The 21,438-nt window shown below is 42.5% G+C and overlaps 1 protein-coding gene across 9 annotated transcripts in view; it reads right to left on the bottom strand.

Annotated features, from left to right (window-relative positions):
- The window catches only part of KAT6B (lysine acetyltransferase 6B), a 202,987-nt gene that overhangs the window by 156,420 nt on the left and 25,129 nt on the right, over nucleotides 1-21,438 (bottom strand). For 8 of the 9 annotated variants that reach the window (XM_053306954.1, XM_053306953.1, XM_053306955.1 and 5 more), the window contains exon 2: nucleotides 17,145-18,076. The exons of the other annotated variant lie outside the window; for it this stretch is intronic. In XM_053306954.1, the coding sequence (XP_053162929.1) occupies nucleotides 17,145-17,762 (618 nt within the window). In that variant the 5' untranslated portion in view covers nucleotides 17,763-18,076. The remainder of the gene's footprint in view (nucleotides 1-17,144; nucleotides 18,077-21,438) is intronic. 9 annotated transcript variants of the gene reach the window in all.

The following is a 21,438-nucleotide window of genomic DNA, read 5'->3' as shown; positions in this document are numbered from 1 at the left end:
TCTACCCTCCATATAGGCGGCTTGCTCCTCTGTAAGCAGATTTTCTTGGTCTAGCCAGTTTCCCATGCAGATATCTAGCATAGAGCTTGCTGAAGGTATTCAGCAAGCTGACAAGTCTATAGTTGGCGGGGTCATCTTTTTTCCCCTTTTTGAATATGGGGACGATAATCGCCATCCCCCAATCCTTGGGAATATGGCCATGAGAGTCAATGTAAGTAAAGAGTAAGGCCAAGACTGGAGCCCACCACTCTATATTGTTTTTTTATAAGCTCCGGAGGGATAAGATCTTCCCCGTTCTTGTTTGGGAAATGATAGACCCAATCTCAGCCATACATCCGGTGGGGGGGGGGGGCGCATCTTCTGCAGTGGGGTCTTCATAGAGCTTCTGAAAGTGTATTTCCCAGATCTCTGATGGGATATCGGTGCCTAACTGAGCCAAGCCATTGCCGGTGCAGTTGGTCGTGATGCACCTAAACATTGCTGAATCCTTTGCTCTGGCTGCCTGGATGAGCCATGACCAAGTGGCCTTCATTGCCTCTCTTTTCTTGCATGCCAATAGGTGTTTATATTGCCTCTTAAGATTCAGGAGGATTGGGAAGACCATTGCGGCGTTGGTTCCTGAACTGGATTTGTGGATCTGGTAAGTGGAAACAAGAGCTTTCCTGGCATCAACAGAGTCCTTGTCAAACCACAGTTTGGATGGATAGACAGGCAGCTTTGAGAGGGGGTCAGCCTTACAGATTAGATTATTTTGTAGCTCGGGCACTAGGGTTTTGTAGGTCACCAGCGGGGGGGTGGGGGTGGATGACAAGTGGGATCTTTTGAAGTTAGGTCTAGCCAGTAGCTCTGTAGTGTTTCCTCAGCAAGCAGCTCCTTTACTGTTTGGTCTAACTGGGGGGACCATTTGGCTTGTCTTACAGGTAAAATTGTAGGGGAAAGTGGGCCTCCAAGCAGATCTTCTGGGAAAGAAATGATAATTGAAGACAGATCGAGAAATGATCGCTGTCAAGGTGAGGTATTACCTTAAAATTCTCAGCAAAGGGTGGCAGGTTCCCGGAGATAGTGATGTAATCAATGGCACTTGTTTTGGAGCCAGATAAACAAGTACATTCTCCTGGATGGTCCTCTTCAAAAGAGCCATTTAATATATAGAGATTGAGCCTGGCAGTTGATTTAGCTAGACAGAGGCCTGCATAATTTGATCTCTGCTCCTTGTGGTGGGAGTGGGGTGCTCGGACTCCAAGCAGGGAGGTGGAAGCTGGTGGGAGAATAGGGTGTAGTCATCAGGCCCCAGCCTGGCATTGAGTCATCGCCCCCACCCAACACCACCAGTGCATCAGGATTGGCCAGCACAAGGTCTTCTATATAATCTTTGAGTTCAGCCCATGCAGAACTGATTTCAGGTTTTCTGCACTGTGGTGGGAGGCAGGCGCGGGCCGTGAACGTGCCTCTGGGGGGGCAGCGGGCAGCTTCTTTAAGTGTAAATGGAGCTGCTGCTCCTTGCCGCCCAGCAGCCCCCACAGCGGGGAATTGCTTCCGCCACTTACCTGTCTCCAATGGAGGCGAGCCCCGCCAGCAGCCAGGTGAGTGGCAGAGGCGATTCCTTGCCGCGGGGGGCTGCTGGGCACTTAAAGAAGCTGGCCCCCCCCGGAGTCACATTCGTGGCCCGCGCCTGGTGGGAGGTATGTATTGATTATCAGCAGTGAGCTGGACCCAGGTGAATTAAAATAGCTATAATAGTTTAAGCGGAGTGAGGGGTGATAGCGTTGCACACAGGGTAGTGGAGAATAATATCCCCAGGCCATCTTTAAGATTCCCTCAGCCTGCCCCAGGAACCACCTCCACTTTGTATGAGTGGTATGTATCCATTAAGTCTAAGTTGTCTAGGTTTCCTGCACCAAGATTATATCGAACTGGGAGAGGAAGTTGGTGGAGTCTGAATCTCTGAAACGGAACCAGCCAGCTACATTCCATGACAGGACCTTGATCTGATGCTGGTCTGTGCTGGGATGTCACAGGGTTGAGGTGGTAGCTGAATTCAGGGTTGGAGAACTCCGCATAGGAATCAGAAGATCTCCGGCGGCCATGCTGGGGGACTGGGGCGCTACAAAACCAGTTTGCCTGGTTCAGCTGGGCATGCAGGTGTCCATTGCACATGCACAGCGCCCTCCAAAATGGGCACTACAACTACACAGAGGCCCAGAACAGGCCAAAAACTGCTGAAACCGGGCCGTTGTGATACCAGGGGAGGCTGGCAGGGGAAGGGAACCTCCGGAGACCCACATGGCCTTGCCCCAGGACATGATGAGTTTTGGTATGTGTGTGTGTATGTATGTATGTGTGTGTGTGTGTGTGTATGTATATATATATATATCAGTTAGAACCCCCAAAACAGCCGGGGGTGTTCAGCTCAATCTCAAGCCAAACCAGGACAGGTTCAGTTCTAGGACAATTTGACATCAAGCCCTCAAACCAGACCTGTTTGATATCAAACCGATTTGAATTTGAATTTTGAACCGGTTTGCACATCCCTAGGAAAAACTCCCACCTGAAAGACTCCTGGAGCGCCACTGTCAGTCAGCTAAATAGACAAATGGTCTGACTAGGTATAAGATCAATTCCTGCAACTGGTGACAAGAATAGAAACTAGATAATTTGGTGCTTGAAAGGAAATAAAGACAAGAAGATGGTGTTCACTTTAAGAGTAAAGTGAACAACATATTTATAATACTTTAATGCTAAAATACTAGTTGTATGCCTACATTTTTATTCTAACCAGTGGATCTAAAAGAAAAAATATCCTCAACCAATATTTGCAGAACAACTATAATCCCAACTGGCTGTAGACTCTCTAGTACAGCTAAAGTACTGTCAGTTTCAGACTAAAAATATTACAACAAATGAAACAGGCTTGTGAACTTTGGCTTAGGATCACTGCATTCCTGGAAACTGGAAAGGAAAGTCAGATTAAAATTTCAGCACATATAATACATTAAGACAACAGTTCCAAATTCTGCAAGCTAAGTAACAAGTTCCCCACGGGACACACACATTGTCAGTGGACAGACAGTATGCACATCATAATTCCAGAATTCACAATTGTCTTCCAAAATGGATATTTCTTCTTTTTCTAATAAATTCGGTTTGGTAAACCAAGCTACATGGACTCCAAGCCAATGCAGTGCTTAATGTAAGTGCAGTAGCAGGGCGCACAAGAAAGCCATTTTTAAATCCCCCAAATTAATGTATTTGCTTTCTGTTTGACATAGAGCTGCTAACATAGAGTTTATGCACAGAAATCTGAAACTTAAACACAACAGAAAAGTAGAAGTGCCATTTTGCCAAGTGTACCATCATTTCTGCCAGCATGGAAGAAAGGTACACCCATCCATATCATCATGCTTTTAAATTAAAGTGTATAGTATCTATTTTGCTAGAAAGCATAAAAGAATTGGAAAGGAAGAGTTCCACTGAAAGATTCCCTGTCATACAGAGGTTGACCAGGATTTTTTAAAATTGTCATATTGCTAGCAGTTCATAGCAATTTAATATGTTGATATGGACACTTCTTTCTATCTATTATTTCATTCTTTTATTAATCCAATCCAGGCTGTTACCTCTGGCCATTTTTACTTCTGAAAATAGCTCTCCAGGCTTCAGCAGAGACCCTTTTCAGCCCTGCTATCCAGTATTCTTTTTGCTGGAGATGTCAAGGAATGAACCTGGGACTTTACAGATACAAAGCACGGGTTCTGAGCTATGGTTCAGACGTTGAGTATCTGAATAAACTGAACTTGCCACACTGCAATATCACACCAATGATATTTCCTAAAATCATCAGGTGAATTTCTTGCATAAGCGCTTTGAAATGTTTTCTACACTATATTCATACCATGCAGAAGGTTCTAAGTTCCCTCCCTGGAGGCATCTCCAAGATAGGGCTGAGAGAGACTCTCGCCTGTACCCTTGGAGAAGCTGCTGCCTGCCTGTGTAGACAATACTGTGCTAGATGGACCAATGGTTTGACTCAGTATAAGGCAGCTTCCTATGCTCCTACCACTGAACTAACACTGCCACTTCAATGCATGCAGGTGACAGGGGGATATAAATACAAATCTATTCTGAACAATACACAGAAAGGACAATTTGGGACGCTGACAAAATCAGAACTGTGATATTCTGATTTTCAGAATGTAGTTAAACTGAACCCTGACATTCACCATCAAGAACCTGACACATTGCAGCCAAGAGCTGCCATGACAGAGTGTCAAAATACAATGAAGTGCCAGCTTCATTTGTTTGCAAAGACTGTATACTATTTGTATCCACCACAAGCAAATGAACTCAAGTTCTCATGACTAACAAGTCCAAATTACAATATTTTGGCCAAAGCTTTTGCAAAGAACAGAGACACACATTACTATTCTTTGATTTTTGAGGGAGGCAGGGGGTTGGCAAACAAGCAAAAGAGCCTGTGAGCCTCTATATTCTTGTGTGGGCTCGCTCTCATTTCTAGCACCTGTTGCATGCCTAACACATCTGCTTCACCATTATTAGAAGTACTGATGGGCTCATGCAGGCAAGCTTTGGGGACAGCTGGCAACCAAGCACACCAGCAGAGCAGGTCTGCCACCTAAAACTGCTGCCAAACTCTCTGCGCGCCCCATGACTGTAACCCTGAAAGGCACTGATTTTGGGAAAGAGTGTGTAAAAATTAAGATGTGTTTGAATATTCCACAGGATTTTCTACTTTAGGCTGCAATCCTTAATATGCTTACTCTTTAACTAAATCGCATTACACAAAGTGATCATACTTCTGAGTGAACATGCAATAGAAAAGAATCACCAACTAACAACTGTATGTGGCCCTGAAGCACCTAGCAATCAACGTGTGGTGGTGACTCTGGGCCAGTCACTTCTCTCTCAGCCTAACCTACTTCACGGGGTTGTTGTGAGGAGAAACCGAAGTATGTTGTACTCTGGGCTCCTTGGAGGAAGAGTGGGATATAAAATGTAAAACAACAACAACAATAACTTGCAAGGAAAGAAACAGTGGGTCTGCAAACATATTTCACTGCTAGCGTGCCATTTGAGGGGAACTTTCAGGAAGCACGTTCACACATCAGCCCTTCAATCTATGACCTTAAGCTCTCTAAGTGCACGTGTTCCATACTTCCAAAACCTTCCAGTCAGGTTCTGGTTTGTGGACTAGCATCAGAAGAATATTGTGTCCACTGAGATTATAGAAAGTGGAAATTCTTACATCAGAGGCTTTCAAGATTTAAGAGCATTTCAATGGCATACAGTTAAAAAACAATAACGAAATAGCCTGAAGAAGAGACTTTTACTGAAGCCACTTTCACTGTAATTAAAGGTTCTAGCAGAAGTGCTGCTAATTCTTAACAAAATGTATCATACCAAAAAATATGTACTGAAACTAAGCCATGGCAAGTGCAGATAGAGCCAATAAATGGCAAGTGCAAACAGCCTCAGCAGCATGAAGTTGCACTAATAAGAGTGAGCGCAGCTTTCCATACTATATTATCTTTTTTGTTCTTGTACACAGAGATTTAGTTTACTTGCCTTGCAAACTGTTGTGAGCAAGATCCATCCAATGCTAGTATTTAGCCAGATATTATACATACACACCACAGCAATGTTAAATAACTCCTTTAGTGCAAGGTTTAATACCTGGCATCAGCCAGGACACTCTTTAGCATAATCTTTGTATGGAACAAATGGAGTGGGGGCGGTGGCGGGAGAGACCCTACAGCAGCTGTTCAGTGACTGATCTGAGAAACTCTATGAATGACAAAAGGTTACCTTAATTCAGTAAGATAATCAGCACACATCTATCCCACTATGAAGAGTTTTCGAACCATCTGCAAAGCGACAGGCCTAACTGCCTCTAAAACAATTGGAAGCATGCTGACATGCCCTCATGTCAGTGAACATTTATCTCTTAGCAACAACTTTTTTACAAAACTGAACTCCACAGACATTAAGAGGCATCATGAGTTGAAGACTTAGTAAGAAGCACTCATTACTCCTGCTTGCCAAACAGATGTCCAGTCTCACTGGCAAAATTTGCATCCAAAGCTGAGCAAAAGTTTATACCCTAACAAAAAGAAGGGCAATGGAGGCAGCTTTTGGTACACAATAGCAAGAACTACCACCCAAGGCAGAAAAAACTGGGGTGAATAAAGTTACTGAATTACAAAATATACAATTTGTTGTAAGTGCATCATGCTGCTGAAACAAGGTTGAACAGGGTCAGTTTCACAGTAAAAATCCAAACACACTTTTTCCTCCTCCAGTGTTGTTTTTTTTTTTAAAGAGTATTGGGCCAAAGCTCCTTTTATATTCAAAGAGCACAGGTTCCAAGAGTGCTCTTGGCTTGTTGGCCATACTGCATTCAAATACAAGCAAGCACACAGCGGACTTCCATCAAAAAGTCATAATTCTAGCACTTATATGGTCCAGCAATGCTCTCACGTCAGGTTGTTGTTGTTAATTTCCACATTAATTAAACATTCATGCCGGTTATATACGTCCACCATATACAGGAAGTAGGGAAAGATTAAGAAGGTAAGAACCACATTCTTCTCAGTGTCTGAATGACAGCTTTCGCTCTTGAAAGAGCCTGCAAGTTATTGCATCATTGGGAAAGAATACAGTTTGGTCACAGGTATTAAGTCTAGAAAGCAGCACAATCATCTACTGCAAATGGGGAAAGTTCATTGACTTATGAAGTGCTTTGAATGGGGCAAAATTACAAAATGAAATTGAAATGTACGCAGAGCTGCATTTATAATTACATATCACCCATTGCAACACAACATTATGTGCTACACTGAAACAGCTGCAGAAGTTGGAGATACCCAGGTTGCTGTGTACTATTTGATGCATGAAACAACAGGCCCCAAACAAGTTTTCAGGGAGGGGGGCTGGGGTTGTAAATTGCATGGAGATTCTTTTATATTCAAATGCAACCAATACATATATATTATTATTATTTTATAACATGGCTCCTTTAATAACTTCTGAACCCTCCTGGATATTTTCTCAAGTGCTTACTTCAATCAAGTCCACTTTGCCTTCCAAAATGAAGTTGTCCAAGGAGGTAGAGATGTGAAGGCCTGGGGGGGAAACCTGGAAATGTTCAAGAAAAAGCTTTTTCTCTTTAAGAGACATTCCCCCACCCCCACACCCACACCCACTATTTTACATGAGAAAAACTGGAGGTCGGTGGGGGTTGAAAAATGTAATGTAATTTAATTTCTTCAGAATGAATGTTAGATTTCTAGACTTCTCTTTAAAAATATGAGCTTCTGTATGACAATGCTAAGGTATACATTCCATTGCAAAGCCCATTTAATAAAAACTACCTTTTGTTTACTACAGTGTTGACAATTTCAGCTTTCAATTTGTTCCTATTTTTTCCAATTGGCAGAACTAACGTTGTGGCACTGGATATCTCCAGCACTGGATTTTTATGGAATTATTGTTTTAATTACACAAAAAGATAATAGCAGCTCTGGTTCAGGGCTTGACAAATCCCAGGCACCAGGGAACCATGGGCCTTAGCAAGGATATTCAGAGGTGGAATTATTTAATAAAATTATTGTCCCAGGCAGCTATTTCTGTTCTAAGTAGGTTATTGTAAAGGAGATCAGGAGAAGTCCATTTGCTCTTCCCCTCCACAATGTCTGTCATGACGTTTGGTAATTTTGTTAAGTCTGGCTCCTAGATTTTTGGGCTGGCTCCTAGCTCCAAAGGAAATTTATCATGACCTGCTCTCTATATAACCAAAGCCATACAATTTTATCTGCTAATTATACTAGACATGATACTTTACTTCTTTAAAAAAAGTAATATAAGTTTTGGTACAATAGAATAAGTATTGCATGCATTACAATTTCCGCCAGAAAAAAACATCTTCTTTCTTTCTGGCTTTAAAATAGACATTTTATATTTGTACAAAAATGGTCAAGAATATATAGCACTTCCCAGTATCATTAAAGCTACTGCCTCTGCCAAGGAGCGTGCAGCTTTAAATTTCATAAATGTTACTGGCATGTGTTCACCCTGAGCCTACTAACGGAGTATTTTAAACAAACTAACAAAAAGGCAAGTATATGCTTGTGTGAAGAGAAAAGTGAACCAATGAATGTGAAAGACTTTTAGAAACATGCTTTTGCACTTAAGTATACTAGGTCAGAATGAACTGATCGTCCAACATTCTTTGCAAGAATCCCAGCAGTTAGCATACAATAGGTAAAATGTCAAAAAGTTGACCCATGGTCTATGATGACCTACCTTCTGCCCACCCATGCACTAAATGAATTTATAATAGTGCAATATATTAATGAATAAATACAGAATCCCACTACTGTAAGAGAACTAGGAGTTGGGGGGGTGGGATATTTTTCTTGGCCAAAGATACCATTACCTAAGAAGTCTGATTAAATAAGTACAGTAATATTGAAGGCAAATATGAAAATATTAAATATGTATGTGTTTTTATAAAGAAACTTTCCAGCTTGCCCTTAAAAAAAAAAGCCTCCAGTGGGAGGTGCAGTGGGGTTTTTGCATCCCCCCCTCTCCTTTGGACAGCAATGACATGAGACTGAGGCCTATTGGTCAACATTCAAAGCCTAACTGTGTACACACTGTGAACCCAATCACAGTGCATGCACAGAAGCCACATGCGTGCCGATGCTGCCTGCAGGCTTCAGGGAATAGCACTGCAGTCCTGGTCTTTGGTAGAGCAAATGCAGCATCCAGAAAAGCAGCAGGGTGGCAGCAGAGCAGGTAAGGACCTACTTACCTGCTTCTTAAGGAAAGCACTGCCCGCCCCGCTGAAGTGGTTCAGCTGTGGACACCTGAGCTGGTTCGGCACTTCCCTAAGGAGGCAGCGAACCAGTTCGTGCATATCCCTAGTCTTGAGGCCAAAGCAGTTTGTAATCACCAGTCTCTTAGCCATCCCCATCAGTTCTATTAATACTGCAAGTGAAATAGTAGATGATTTTGATTCTGCACAAAAATTCATCATCAAATCAATCTGTTCAACTGTGCAGAAGTAGCACACTTTGAATTCAGAACATTCACCACAAAAACATAACTGCCAAAGGAGAATTTTGCTCTCATGATTAGCACTCATTTTCTTTGACTCCAGTGCTAAAAAGAAACAAAACTCAAAAGTACCATTCCCTCTGTTGATGAGATGGGATGCCCAGGTGTGGACTCCCCTGGAACCTAAGAGGAAGGAGGACAGGTGAGTATTTTTTTTTATGGCACCCTATCTTGCGGAAAAATATCACGGGGCAAGAATGGCCCCCCACCTTCCTTCCAAACACTCAAAGACAGTGGGTGCCCAGTGCCACACACTGGCAGCAATGGCAGCTTTCTTCCCCAAAGAGAAATAGCCAACAGCTCAGAATTTTTGACTGGCCTCTGGTTCCCAAGCCAAAGCTGTGGTTGCCTCCCACTCAAGTGCTGATCAAGGCTTGACCAAGCAGCAGACAAGGACCACCCCTTGTCCAGTGCATGCACTTCTCCATTTAAGGGAGGGAAGGGAGGCGTGGAGTGTGCTCATTTGGCTGACACTCAAGCCAAGGTATCCCTGGCATCTCAACCAAGTGACAGCAGAGAACTCCCACCACCACCTTTCCCTGCTTCCAACAGGTAAGGGAGGTATAGAGTGTGCCTGTCTGGCTGCTGCTTGGCTGGGTTCCAGGCACTAGCTGAATGCTCCACACTGCCTGCACCTGTCCTGAAACAGAGAAGGATGGCAGGAGAGTTGCCAGTTTGGCCCTGCATGTCCAAAGCACCACAAGAATCATGGCCACACAGAGGACAAACAGCTCCCAGTCTTCCTCACAGCCCCAGAGGTGGGGATCACTGTACAACTGTGAGGACAACCTGCACCCACTTCTCCAGCTCCAGCTCCAAGGCCTGTCATGCTCACAAGATGGCTCTGGCTCACTCACCACTGTGAGCATGACAAGAGAAGTTATGGAAGCTTGGAAACAGCACACACGGGGGGCGGGGGGGAATCTGAATCAGCTGCAGCAGGGGCAAAGCCCCACAACCACCCCACCACTACAGTTCATGAACTCCCACATGCTCATTACAAACAATGGAAATGCAGGGTCAAATTACACATCTAGATTAACATCTGGATTTGACTTCAATGGCAACACTTGGAGTGTGAATTGACAAATGTTGTTTGGTTTGCTTTTATAAGCAAGCTTACAATAAATTGCTCATGTGGTAAGAATTGCTCCTAGCAAGGTCCCATTCTCCCTTCTGGCTCAGAAGAGTCTGCAGCTATTTAAGACTCAACTGCAGACAAAACCTGCTCCACCCACAGCCTCCAAAACACAGCCCTACTTAAACTGAGCTGCATTGTGCACATTCTGCATAGGCCCATCTCCCTCCCAGCCTTTAATCTAGGAATGTGAGGAAGTGGAGAAGTGGAAAGGAGTGTAGATGTCAGGCAAGCAGACAAAGGAGTGACTAACCATCCCTGAACTTCTATTTGCAAGGCTAGTCTACAAGACAAAAGAGCTATAACAAGTGACAGTGAAAGGTTTTCCTCGTAAGAATAAGCAAGCACACAAAGCTGAATACAAGTATTCAGTGTCCAAGAACCGAAATAATACAAAATGACTATCAATAAAACAGGAGTGTTGGAATACATTTTAAGGGCATCCTCTTTCCATCTTTGATCTTAAACATTTTAGCAGTCCAAACAATATATACTACTAATATAGCACCTGTTCGAGGTAGCCTGGTGCACCAGTTGCTCTTTATGTGTGTGTGTGTTTTGTTCCATTTTAGATTATGTATTATGTTGTTTTCCAGATGTAGTAGGATGCCCTGAGTATATTTTAATACAGGAGGACAGGATATAAAACAAACTAATGCCAATTCCATGCATAGGTGTATCCCTTTCAAATGCTCAACTCACAAGCTTTCATACAGTCTCTAAAAATCACATGGCTTTAGGCTCCAAGAGATAATGGACCCTTGGGCATAGCTAGAGGCATGTCTGGTAGTGCATGGGCACTCCTAACCTCAGTCTTTCGTTACTGCAGACTACCAATGCTGGTAGTTGCACTGCACTCCCTCCTCCTGCCTCGTGTTTGCTTATAGTGTTCCCTGGAGATACATTTATTTACAGAGTGAGACACTGAGCTCTAGTTTGCTAAAGCCAATAAATGGCTTCCTCTTTCAGATCTTTGTTTGGGGATGTAAGTAGGAGATCCACAGATCCTTGGCCTTCTCCACCAATTAACCCAACAAATAGGGTTGATTCCCTCCCAAAAACTGTGTTCCTGGCTCTGAATCGGAGGGATGCCATCTCCTATTGGTAATAAGGTTCATTTTGGCCCCATCTACTCCCACATGGTTTGGTGAAGTCACATCTGGTAGACTGTAGCCCGCACTGTTAATCCCTGATGAAGTTGGCCCAGTTGAGCAGGCATGTAAACTGTAAGTGATCTTGCAAAATTAGGCCTGTGAAGCTAAAAGCAAGTTGTTATTTTCCTTATATGCCTGGTTTTTTCTCTACCCCTAATCTTTGTTCCTAAACTTTTTTGTGTGTTTTGACTGCGTGAGGTTAATATTGCGTTTGAATGCTCCGAAGGGAGATTATCCTCCCATGTGCCTGCTTGGCAGTCACAGTTTCCCCCGAAACTCAATACAAAGACAGGTTGGCTGTCTTTGTGTAGATAGGAAGCTGGAGGCTGCCAATTCCTAATGAACAAACCACAAGAGTCCTAGGTGCTCCTTACTGGGATCTTCAGGGTGGTATTAAGGAGGTGGTGGCAGCAGCAAGAACGCAAAGAAAAGAAAAATCTGGAGAGGGTGGTTAGCACTCAATTGCCCTCTTCCCATCAGATTAGCATTTTGTTGTTATGCTGAAAAACAAATTAAAAACAGAATTGTCAAACAAAGTGATTGCAACACTGGTATAATTTTAAATCAATTTTGGCTTAACGTATAAAATTTCTAAACAGAAATTAACTTATTAAGATTTTGCCTATGCTGAAGTACAGAAAGTAGCTGTGCATTGACATACATCCCTTCTTAATGTCTGATACAGTAGAGTTCTGGGAAGTATCTCATAATTATTGTTTTTGAGCCATATGGCAGTAAATTGTGGGGTGCCTCACCAACTGAAACAATCACCCTACACTTCTGAATACAGCTTTACCAATGGTCATATATAAATTAGGCTTGTGGCCGAAACGTTTCGGAGGCCATTATGAAGGCCTCTGAAATGTTTCAGCGCTGGGGGCGGTTTCGGCACCGAAACGCTGACGGGGTAGCAGTTTAATGGCGGGGAAGGGCGTACTCACCCCTCCCACCGCATCTCCCCCGCCGGCGCACTGTTGATTTTAAGCCCCTCGGGGCGGCAGCGTTCCTCCCTGCCGCCCTGTTTCCCCCATCGGCCGGAAGTGGCCAGAAGTCGCGAGCGCACGAGCGCCTGTCGTGCGTGCGCGCACACATGGCAGAAGGGCGCACACACGATGGGCGCACGCGCGCTCGCAACTTCCGGCCGACAGGGGAAATGGGGCGGCAGGGAGGAACACTGCCGCCCCGAGGGGCTTAAAATCAACAGTGCGCCAGCGGGGGAAATGCGGCGGGAGGGGTGAGTGCTACCCCCGTTGGCGCCGAAGATTTTCGTGCACATCCCTAATATATCTAACGCTTTAGAATGAGCTTCCAGAATCTTACATATATAAGGCTGGTTCATACGGGCATTAACTGAGTAGGGCAAGCATCCAAACCAGCTTCAGGAGCTGTGCATGCTCCCAATTTTGGATCGTGTACAGTACAAGTAAAAACCCAAGTAAGAGGATCAGAGATGATTGTGTGAGAGTACTGAGCTAGGTAGGGGGTGTGCACAGCAGTGTTCCCTCTAATTTTTCTCATCTGTGTGCAGAATGAGTTTTGTTCTGGGCAACAGTATCAAGCATGTGTGCACACATGCATTCGGAGTGGGGCCTTCCTGATTCAATCTGAATGGGATCGAAAATTAATTGAGCAGACATTAAAAAACATGTGCGCACATGCACATGTGTATGTCTTACAGGGAACACTGGTGCACAGACAGTCAAACCAGTCCGCTGCAAACTGGGCGATTTGAGCAGTTCGCTCATGAACTGCTCTGAACCAGTTCGTCGATTCAACCAGCCCAGCCAGCCAGTCCAAAGAACCAGTTAGTGGAGCGGCAGTTCGGTCCAAATTCGGACTGAACCACCATACACAGTCCATGCACACGCTTAGCACTGGGAAGGACGGCGTCATTCTACCCAGCACTTGTACCCAGCTGTTTAGAGAGATGGGAAGAAAAGCTGTCCTACCCAGTGCAAGGCTCCCACACAATCACGTCTCCCTCTTCCTCCCTAGGTTTTTACTTACACAGGATCAAAAACTGGGAGCGTGCACAGCTACCAAAACTGGGTAAGATTCTTGTGCTACCCAGTTTATGGACATGAGAACAAGCCTATAATCTGTCACAGGAAGGATAAAGAGAGATGCTAAGCACTTAGATATATAGAATGTTCTTGTTTTGTTAAGTTGACAAGCAGCACTGTCCAAACCGTATACATTTTCCTGTACCTAATGTATTCACCAAGATGTGCAGCCCCTTCCAGCTCTTGGCCTTCTATGGCTGCTACATGCCCTCTTGCCGAGATGTAGCAACAAGATAAGAAACTATATGCATGCTCTTTCTACAAGAAGGATGCAACATCCAAGAGGCTTCACTAAATGCTGCAAGTCCTTCAAGATTCATGTTGATCTAATGTTGTCCCGCTTCTCCCATAATTTTGTTTGCTTGCTTTTTGGTGAGAATGACAGAGACATGGGCACATACAAAAACAAAGAACAATCAGAACTCATGTTGCCTGCTCTTGTACTCCTATCATGCAAATTCACCAGCAACAGATATAGGAATGGTAGCAAAGGCTAGCGGAAAAATAAACAGAAAATAAACAAGCAAGCAATTGCGGCCTAAACTTAGCAGCTCTGGTAGGGTGTGCTAGGCTGTAATTCCGTTTAGCGGACACGCTGCCCTTCAATAAAACTATTTCCAGGGTAGCTCACAAGAATGCAATAAAAATACAATTCAAATAAGCTGTTCTAGTAAGAACTAATCTGCCTACTTTGCTTTTACTATCTATAAAACTGGACTAAATTTGGTCCAAATTGTTTAAGCAGTTCACAAGCTAGCTTCAAACATCCATATGTCTGCCATCTTGAATTGGGGTGGATCACATTATCACAACTCACTACACCTGTAGCAAATTTGGTTCAAATTGGTTAGGCAGTTCACAAGTTAGCCCAATTGTGCCTCAAATGTTCACGTGTCCATCATCCTGAATCAGGCAGGATAATATATCAAACTATTCCTTTGAGGTGTCCCTGTGTGTCACTCACTACAATTATACCAAATTTGGTTCAAATCAGTTCCCACTTGCATCTCAAACCTTCATGTGTCTACCATCTTGAATCAGGGTGGATGACATCATTACAAACTATGCCCTTGAGCCGTCCCCCTATGTGTCCCTACAGTTGCAGCAAATTTGGTTTGAATTGGTTAGGTGGTTCATAAGTTAACCCAATTGTGCCTCTAACATTTACACTTCCGCCATCTTGAATCGGAGTGGATGACATCATCACAAACTACACCATTGATTCATACTGGTCCAGGCACTGCGAAGTTGATGGTGTGGGGAGGGGAGCACACACACGGACGAACATATGGAATGCCGGGTGATCTCATAAGTCTACTGGAAAGTAGGCTAAAAAAGCAATGCAAACAGCAGCCTAATCATAATTCAGTAAAGAATTTAAAACACTGAGCTTCACACGGTACTGAAAGAACATAAAAAAAGATGCCAGGCAAATGTCTTTGAAGAGAGCGTTCCACAAACAGAGGAATTCCTCTGAAAATGTCTTCAAGTTACAGGCAGACTCATGTTAGAGAAGGCAATTCTTTAAATACCTAGGCCCTAAGCAGTGGTCCCTCTAATTTTTTTCATCTCTGTTTTTCATTCTGGGTGGCAGTGTGTGCACACCTGCATTCAGAATGGGGCCTTCCTAATTCAACCTAAGCGGGATCTAAAATGAACTGAGAGGACATCCAAAAACTTTTGAGCGCATACATGCCTTAGAGGAAACAGTGGCCCTAAGCTACAAGGGCATTAAAGATAAGTACTTTGAATTGTGACTGTAAAAAGATTGAGAATCAGTTTAAACACTGCAAAATATGTTCTCATTGCCTAGCCTCAAGTAGCACTTTAGTAGTTGTGTTTTAAATTAACTGCAACTTCTGAACAATCTTCAGAGCCCTCTCCCTTCCAATTCATCATGGCGGTCTAATCTGGAGGTCATTAGGGCATGGATAAAAGTGGCCAAGCTATGTTCAAGAAGAATAAAAATTGACACCTGTGCCATGGATGCCACTTGGACCTCAAAGATGGATTTAGGAGCAAGACTAGACTGCAAACCTGATCCTTTAGAGGGAGTGCAACTCCTCCAGATGGTGTTGAAGAGGGCCAACACCATCTCCCCACACAGATGAACCATTCATCAATAGTACCTTTTTCTTATTGGCCCTCATCCAGTCCATTACTGATTCCAGGCACTGATTTAGCATTTCCAGTTAGCTGAGTGGCAACATTAACTTCAGGAAGCACCAACATGGCATGTGCAGGCCACCACAAATGAGCCTACTCTCACCACTGATGAGAGTAAAGATAAAGGGGGCAGGGGCGGGGGGGGGGTTATCCTCACAAGCACTGGAATGAGAGTCCCATCATCCAGTCACAACACTTTACAATCAAGATGTAGGGATATACTATAGGGAAGATACAAGTAATAATGCTATTGCGGCTTTCTTCTAATGCATATTATAATCTCACAACACAAATGAACAGTAACTTTGACAGGTATTAAAGGACTGAGAATTCCATCAAATGCCTCAGCTGGAAGCAAAGTGTAGCAAGGAAGAAGGATGTGCTACACTAGAAGGAGCAATGATCTAATGTAAGGAAATTCTTCAAGGTTTCAATAGCAAAAGTTTTCCAAAGATCTGTTTATATATCTTCAGCAAATTAGTATACTGAAAAATATGCATACTGGTTTTTAACTTGAGAACAAGGTTTCAATCCCATGCTACACTATGAAGAAATTAAACACTAAGCAAGAACTGAATTGACTAGATCTTCTGTGAATACCTTTCTAGAAGTCTAGAAGACTAAAATGACACTTTGAAACACAGGAATGAATTATTTTGTCTTATTCTTAAGACAAATAAACCCAGTCTACAGTGCTTCCCCTTCCAATGTTTCATACTACCACATTCTTCAGTACATGTATAAATGACATCACATAAGCAGCAGCCATTTATATAAATTCTAACTATCTTCCAGGCAAGCTGGGACATGTATAGTTTGTTTACAGACACGAACATCAACACCTTTTTTAGAATTATTATTCCAGAAAGGGGGGGGGGCATTCAGAAGATTGCAGTTCTTCATATTTTAAAATTTTACATTAGCGTCAATTATTAATATATGCACTATTTATTTTGGCCATCATTTATCAACTGAACTCAGGGCAGCAAGTATAAAAACATATTTACACAAGAAGTTAAGAAGAGATTAAAACACAGACACATAGAACTCAGAAGCAAAACATGATAAATATGGCACCACTAACAACTCCAAAGGATTCCATCAGGACTCAAAGGTCCGCATGAAGAGGAGAGGATGGCCTTGACCCATTTTTGAAAAGCCATGAGGGAGGTGAGGCAGCATGTTTCCACACACAGAGAGTTCCAAGATCTGGGGACAACCACTTAATTCAAACCTTTAAACGCAGCAGTACATATATGTACAGGACACTTATTTTCTCAAAAAAATGAGTGCTACCTGTCTCAAAAAATTACAAACATTAAACAAAACTTCTCTGTGAACAAGGCAAGCAATTCATTTTCATAAAGTAAAAAATCATTCAAATGCTAATAATTCTTATTAAGGAAGTTTCCTGGAAAAAACCAAACATGTTATATCAGTACAGTATTAGCATTAACAACTTGTATCAATAAAATATTGTATGCTTACCTGGTCTTTTTCGTGAGGCAAAAGACTAACAGGTGGGAGAGACAATGGTAGAGAACTGTATTTAGATGTTCCTTTGCCTTCCAGGCTACCGTAGTTCACTTTATATTGAGGTCCTTCTTTTAATAATCTCCCATTATTTACAGCACGTTTGGCCCCCAATCGTAACCTCCGCTGAAATACAGGATTGTTGAAAATACTTGCAAGGTCATGTTGGCTTCTCAGGAATTTTTCTATGTTTCTGAGGGAAGAACCATTTGGTTCCTGAAGCCCTTCAATTCCTCTGCGCAAAAGTTTATTCCAGTCCACATTCCGAAGCTCGTTACAAGTTCCTCGTGATCCTTTAGTGGGTTTAGGAAGCTCACCAGATTTAACAGATGAAAAACGCCCAGGATTATCTGGATCCTTGTAGGAAGCAAGGCCTTTGTTGGTAACTTTGAGAATAGATCCATCTTGGACACTTAGCTCCAGCTGTTCCGAAACTGTCTTCTTATCTAATCCATGGGATGCACACACAGCATGACAAATTCTTTCTTCAGATGGCCTCTGCTTTTGCCTTTTAACTTTTTGTATAGCTTCAAGAATCCACTCCGTATAAAGTGGGTTGGCAAGTTTTACCATGGTTGACCAGTAATTTCTTGAAGATAAGGGTTACCCATAGGGTTCCTTCTTAATTCTTTTAAAGAGCCTTCCAAGATGTATTCACTACCAGAAAAACAGACTGCTCTTTGTACTACACAGCAACAACTCAACAATCCATCCTTAGGATATCAAAAAGAACAGGAACAATTCAAAGGTTTGTTTGTTTGTTTAATCCCTATTTAATCAAAATGGAAAGCTGGAATCATTCCATTATACCAAGCAGAAGAAATCTCTAGTTAACAGATTCTTCTTCTTCCTGGGTATGGCAAGCAGCTCCAGATCTTCACAGAAATCTAAAAGCATTTTAAAAAAGAAAGCCAAGCAGTTATTCTTATTATGCAACAAATCAATCTGCTCATCTCTTAGTGAACGTTTAGATATTAAGTGTTATTAAAGAAATTGCACCTCTACAGGTCAAGCTTACCCAGTACATTAAAGCTACTCATTAAAATTTGTTAATGCAACATAGGGCGAGTGGGAGGAAAAAGTCACATTTATCTCATAAATTTAAGCTCCAGATCTGATCTCAGGGCAATAGTTCAAAACACGTTTGAAGATACACAAATCAGTTAATTTTATATCACTCTTTCTTCTTCTTTTTAAATTTGGGTAGGCACAAAACATTTATTTAGTAGTTTGTTTAAAGATTTGTATCTTGGTTTTCAGCAAAAGCTTCCAAGGTGGCTAAAAATAAAAATGGACAAATTCAAATAACTGACATTATCAATTCAGTCTTCAAACATGTAGAGTTGAAGCAGTTTATATATAAATGCAAAGAATGTCCACTCTGCTAACAATCCTGGCGAATGTTGTAAAGCATGCACTCTATTCAAACGGAGTAAGACTCAACCACAAGAGACTAGCATTCCATATGAACAGACAGTGCACCCTAGAGAACACCCAGATCTCCCTGCAGAGACATATTGTAGCAGACAGTAGTGTTAGACATGCTGTCTTTCAGGGAAACCAGTCTATGGTTACTGAATTTCTAATCCAGGGATCCTGCTAAACTTCCAAAGAATCCTAGGGTTGCCAAGATCATAGACTGAAAGCAACAGATCTATGGATAAGAAATACAACCACTGTCCACAATCAATATTGTCATTATCACAACTTTCCCTATTTGAATTCCTCGATCTAATGGACCAGGCACCCTGGGAAGAAGTCAAGAGCGCCATTTGGCCACTAGGCCTCTGTTTTGCAGCAAGGACCAACATTTTACCTGGCTCTGCAGCACAGCTAGCAGGCTGTGCTAATGTTATCTAAAATAAATGGGGTTTTATTGTTGGAACCTTGCTGAATTTAGAACATTCTCAAATACAGGAGCTCTATTTAATTAAGAAGTCAACTTTACAATGAAGCAATCTCAGTTCTGAGGCCATTTAAATCCTGTATGACATCTGAACAATAAAACAAATGTCAAGTCCTTCCAGAACTCCTACTCTATCAAAACAATATGCTAAAACAACTCAGCTGAGCAGAGCCACAGAGTTCAAGTAGTATCCACTTAAGGCAACCATAGTTGTAAAGTCATTTATAAGTTTTACTCAAGTATATATATGTGAAAGTAGTACTCTAAAACAGTTTCACTGCTGCCAATAAATTGCTCAATACACAGAGTAAAGTCTGTGTTATGTAACTAGGATACCAATTCAGTTTATAAAGCTAAATGACAGAATCTGTGGGGTCTAAGAATTTTTAATAGTCCATCACAATGATAAGACACACCACATCCATAGGACCACATGGAATAAAATCTATTAATGTCCTACAGTGTATTGATTTTTAAGAGTAGCAACGTGCGTATTACAAATATTAGAATGTAACATGAATTTTCACCACTCTACTGGTGAAAAAAGGGGGGAAGGAAAGAAAGCTATGCCTAGCTTGCTTTTTGTTACAAAACAAAAATACAAAAACCATAGCAAATGTAGAAGGAGTCAAAAGTTCACTACAACACTACCATTTATAGAGCACCAGCAATGTGCATAGCACTTTATACAGAGTGAGAAGAAAGGTCCCTATCCTGAAGGCTCATATCAAACTTGAGGTTTATCATAAAGACACACCTCAAACATGTTAGACAAACAAAACAAAAACCAAAAGCAAATATGGAGGCAAACCTTTACCTACCAAGAATCTTGCAAATTCTTTGCAAGAGCACTGTTGAGCCTTCTAGCAGGCAATAGGCTGTTGTGTTTTCAACCATCAGTGTGCACGCACACACACCCAATTAAAAAAATTCTAGAGTTCTCAAATGAAATCATGGAAGTGGCTAAGGAAACACAACTTCTAGCTAGGGATGTGCAAACCAGTTCGAATTCGAACCAGGGTGGTTCGAAGGTTCAAATTCGAACCGAACCAGCCATCAGGTGCGAGCTGCAGGTTCGAATTTGAACCGAACCAGGAGGTGGTTCGATTCGAACCGGTTCAGACATCCAAAAATTGGTAGGATGGTAGCTGGCACCCAGGGGTACCTGCCACCCAAACCCCAAAGCAATCGGACACTCGTACGATTATTTTATGAATTTTTGAAAATTATTTTTATTTTTTTTCTCATAGGGTATAATGGGATTTGAACCAGCCCATTATTCCTTATTGTGGAGCACCCATGGGTGCCAACAACCATGCAAACCCCAAAGCAATCGGACACTCGTACGATTATTTTATGAATATTTGAAACATTTTTTAATTATTTTTCTCATAGGGTATAATGGGACCAGAACCAGCTCATATAACCTATTGTGGAGCACCTAGGGCACAAAAGCAGGGTGGGTGGTAGACAGACAGGGGTGCCTACCACCAACAAAACCCCAAGGCAATTGGACACTCCTCTAATTATTGGTGAATTTTAAAAGTATTTTTGAATTCCTCATAGGGAATAATTAGGATTTCAGCAAATGTATAGCTTCATGTTGGAGGGAAAGTGGTGTCCTAGAGCGGAGTCTGATGGGTGGTAGTTCCTAGGATGGGCAAGGAAGCTATCAGAACTATTTGAAAGGAATTGGGCAAAGGGCTGATTTTTAAATGATTTTTGAAGTTTATGTGTCTTTAAGGTTAGCAGATGAGAGTGGATTCATGGTGTGTCATTGAAAATCTGATATGCTACCAAAGAATCTACACTCAGAACACTTCAGAAACAACAAAACCCAGTACCCCATGGGTTAGCAACCCATGGGGGTGGTTGGCACCCTCTTTGCACTAGACCACCACTCACTCTGGGCCACCCCAGCACCCCACAAGTGGCTTTAAGGTTTTTCTCCATAGGGAACAACGGAGGTTTCAGCAGCCCCATAACTGCACTTGGGGGGTGCTGGGGTGGCCCAGAGTGAGGGTGCCAACCACCTCTATGGGTTGCTAACCCATGGGGTACTGGGTTTTGTTGTTTCTGAAGTGAGCTGAGTGTAGATTCTTTGGTAGCATATAAGATTTTCAATGACAAACCATGAATCCACTCTCATCTGCTAACCTTAAAGACACATAAACTTCAAAAATCACTTAAAAGTCAGCCCTTTGCCCAATTCCTTTCAAATAATTCTGATAGCTACCTGGCCTCCCTTGGGCACTACCACCCACCACACTCTGCTCTTGGACACCCCTTTCCCCCCGACGTGAAGCTATACATTTGCTGACACCTCCATGCTTCTTTATGGAG

This window comes from Hemicordylus capensis, chromosome 3, assembly GCF_027244095.1.
Source record: "Hemicordylus capensis ecotype Gifberg chromosome 3, rHemCap1.1.pri, whole genome shotgun sequence".
Classification (NCBI taxonomy): domain Eukaryota; kingdom Metazoa; phylum Chordata; class Lepidosauria; order Squamata; family Cordylidae; genus Hemicordylus; species Hemicordylus capensis.
This window is presented reverse-complemented; position numbering and strand designations above follow the sequence as displayed.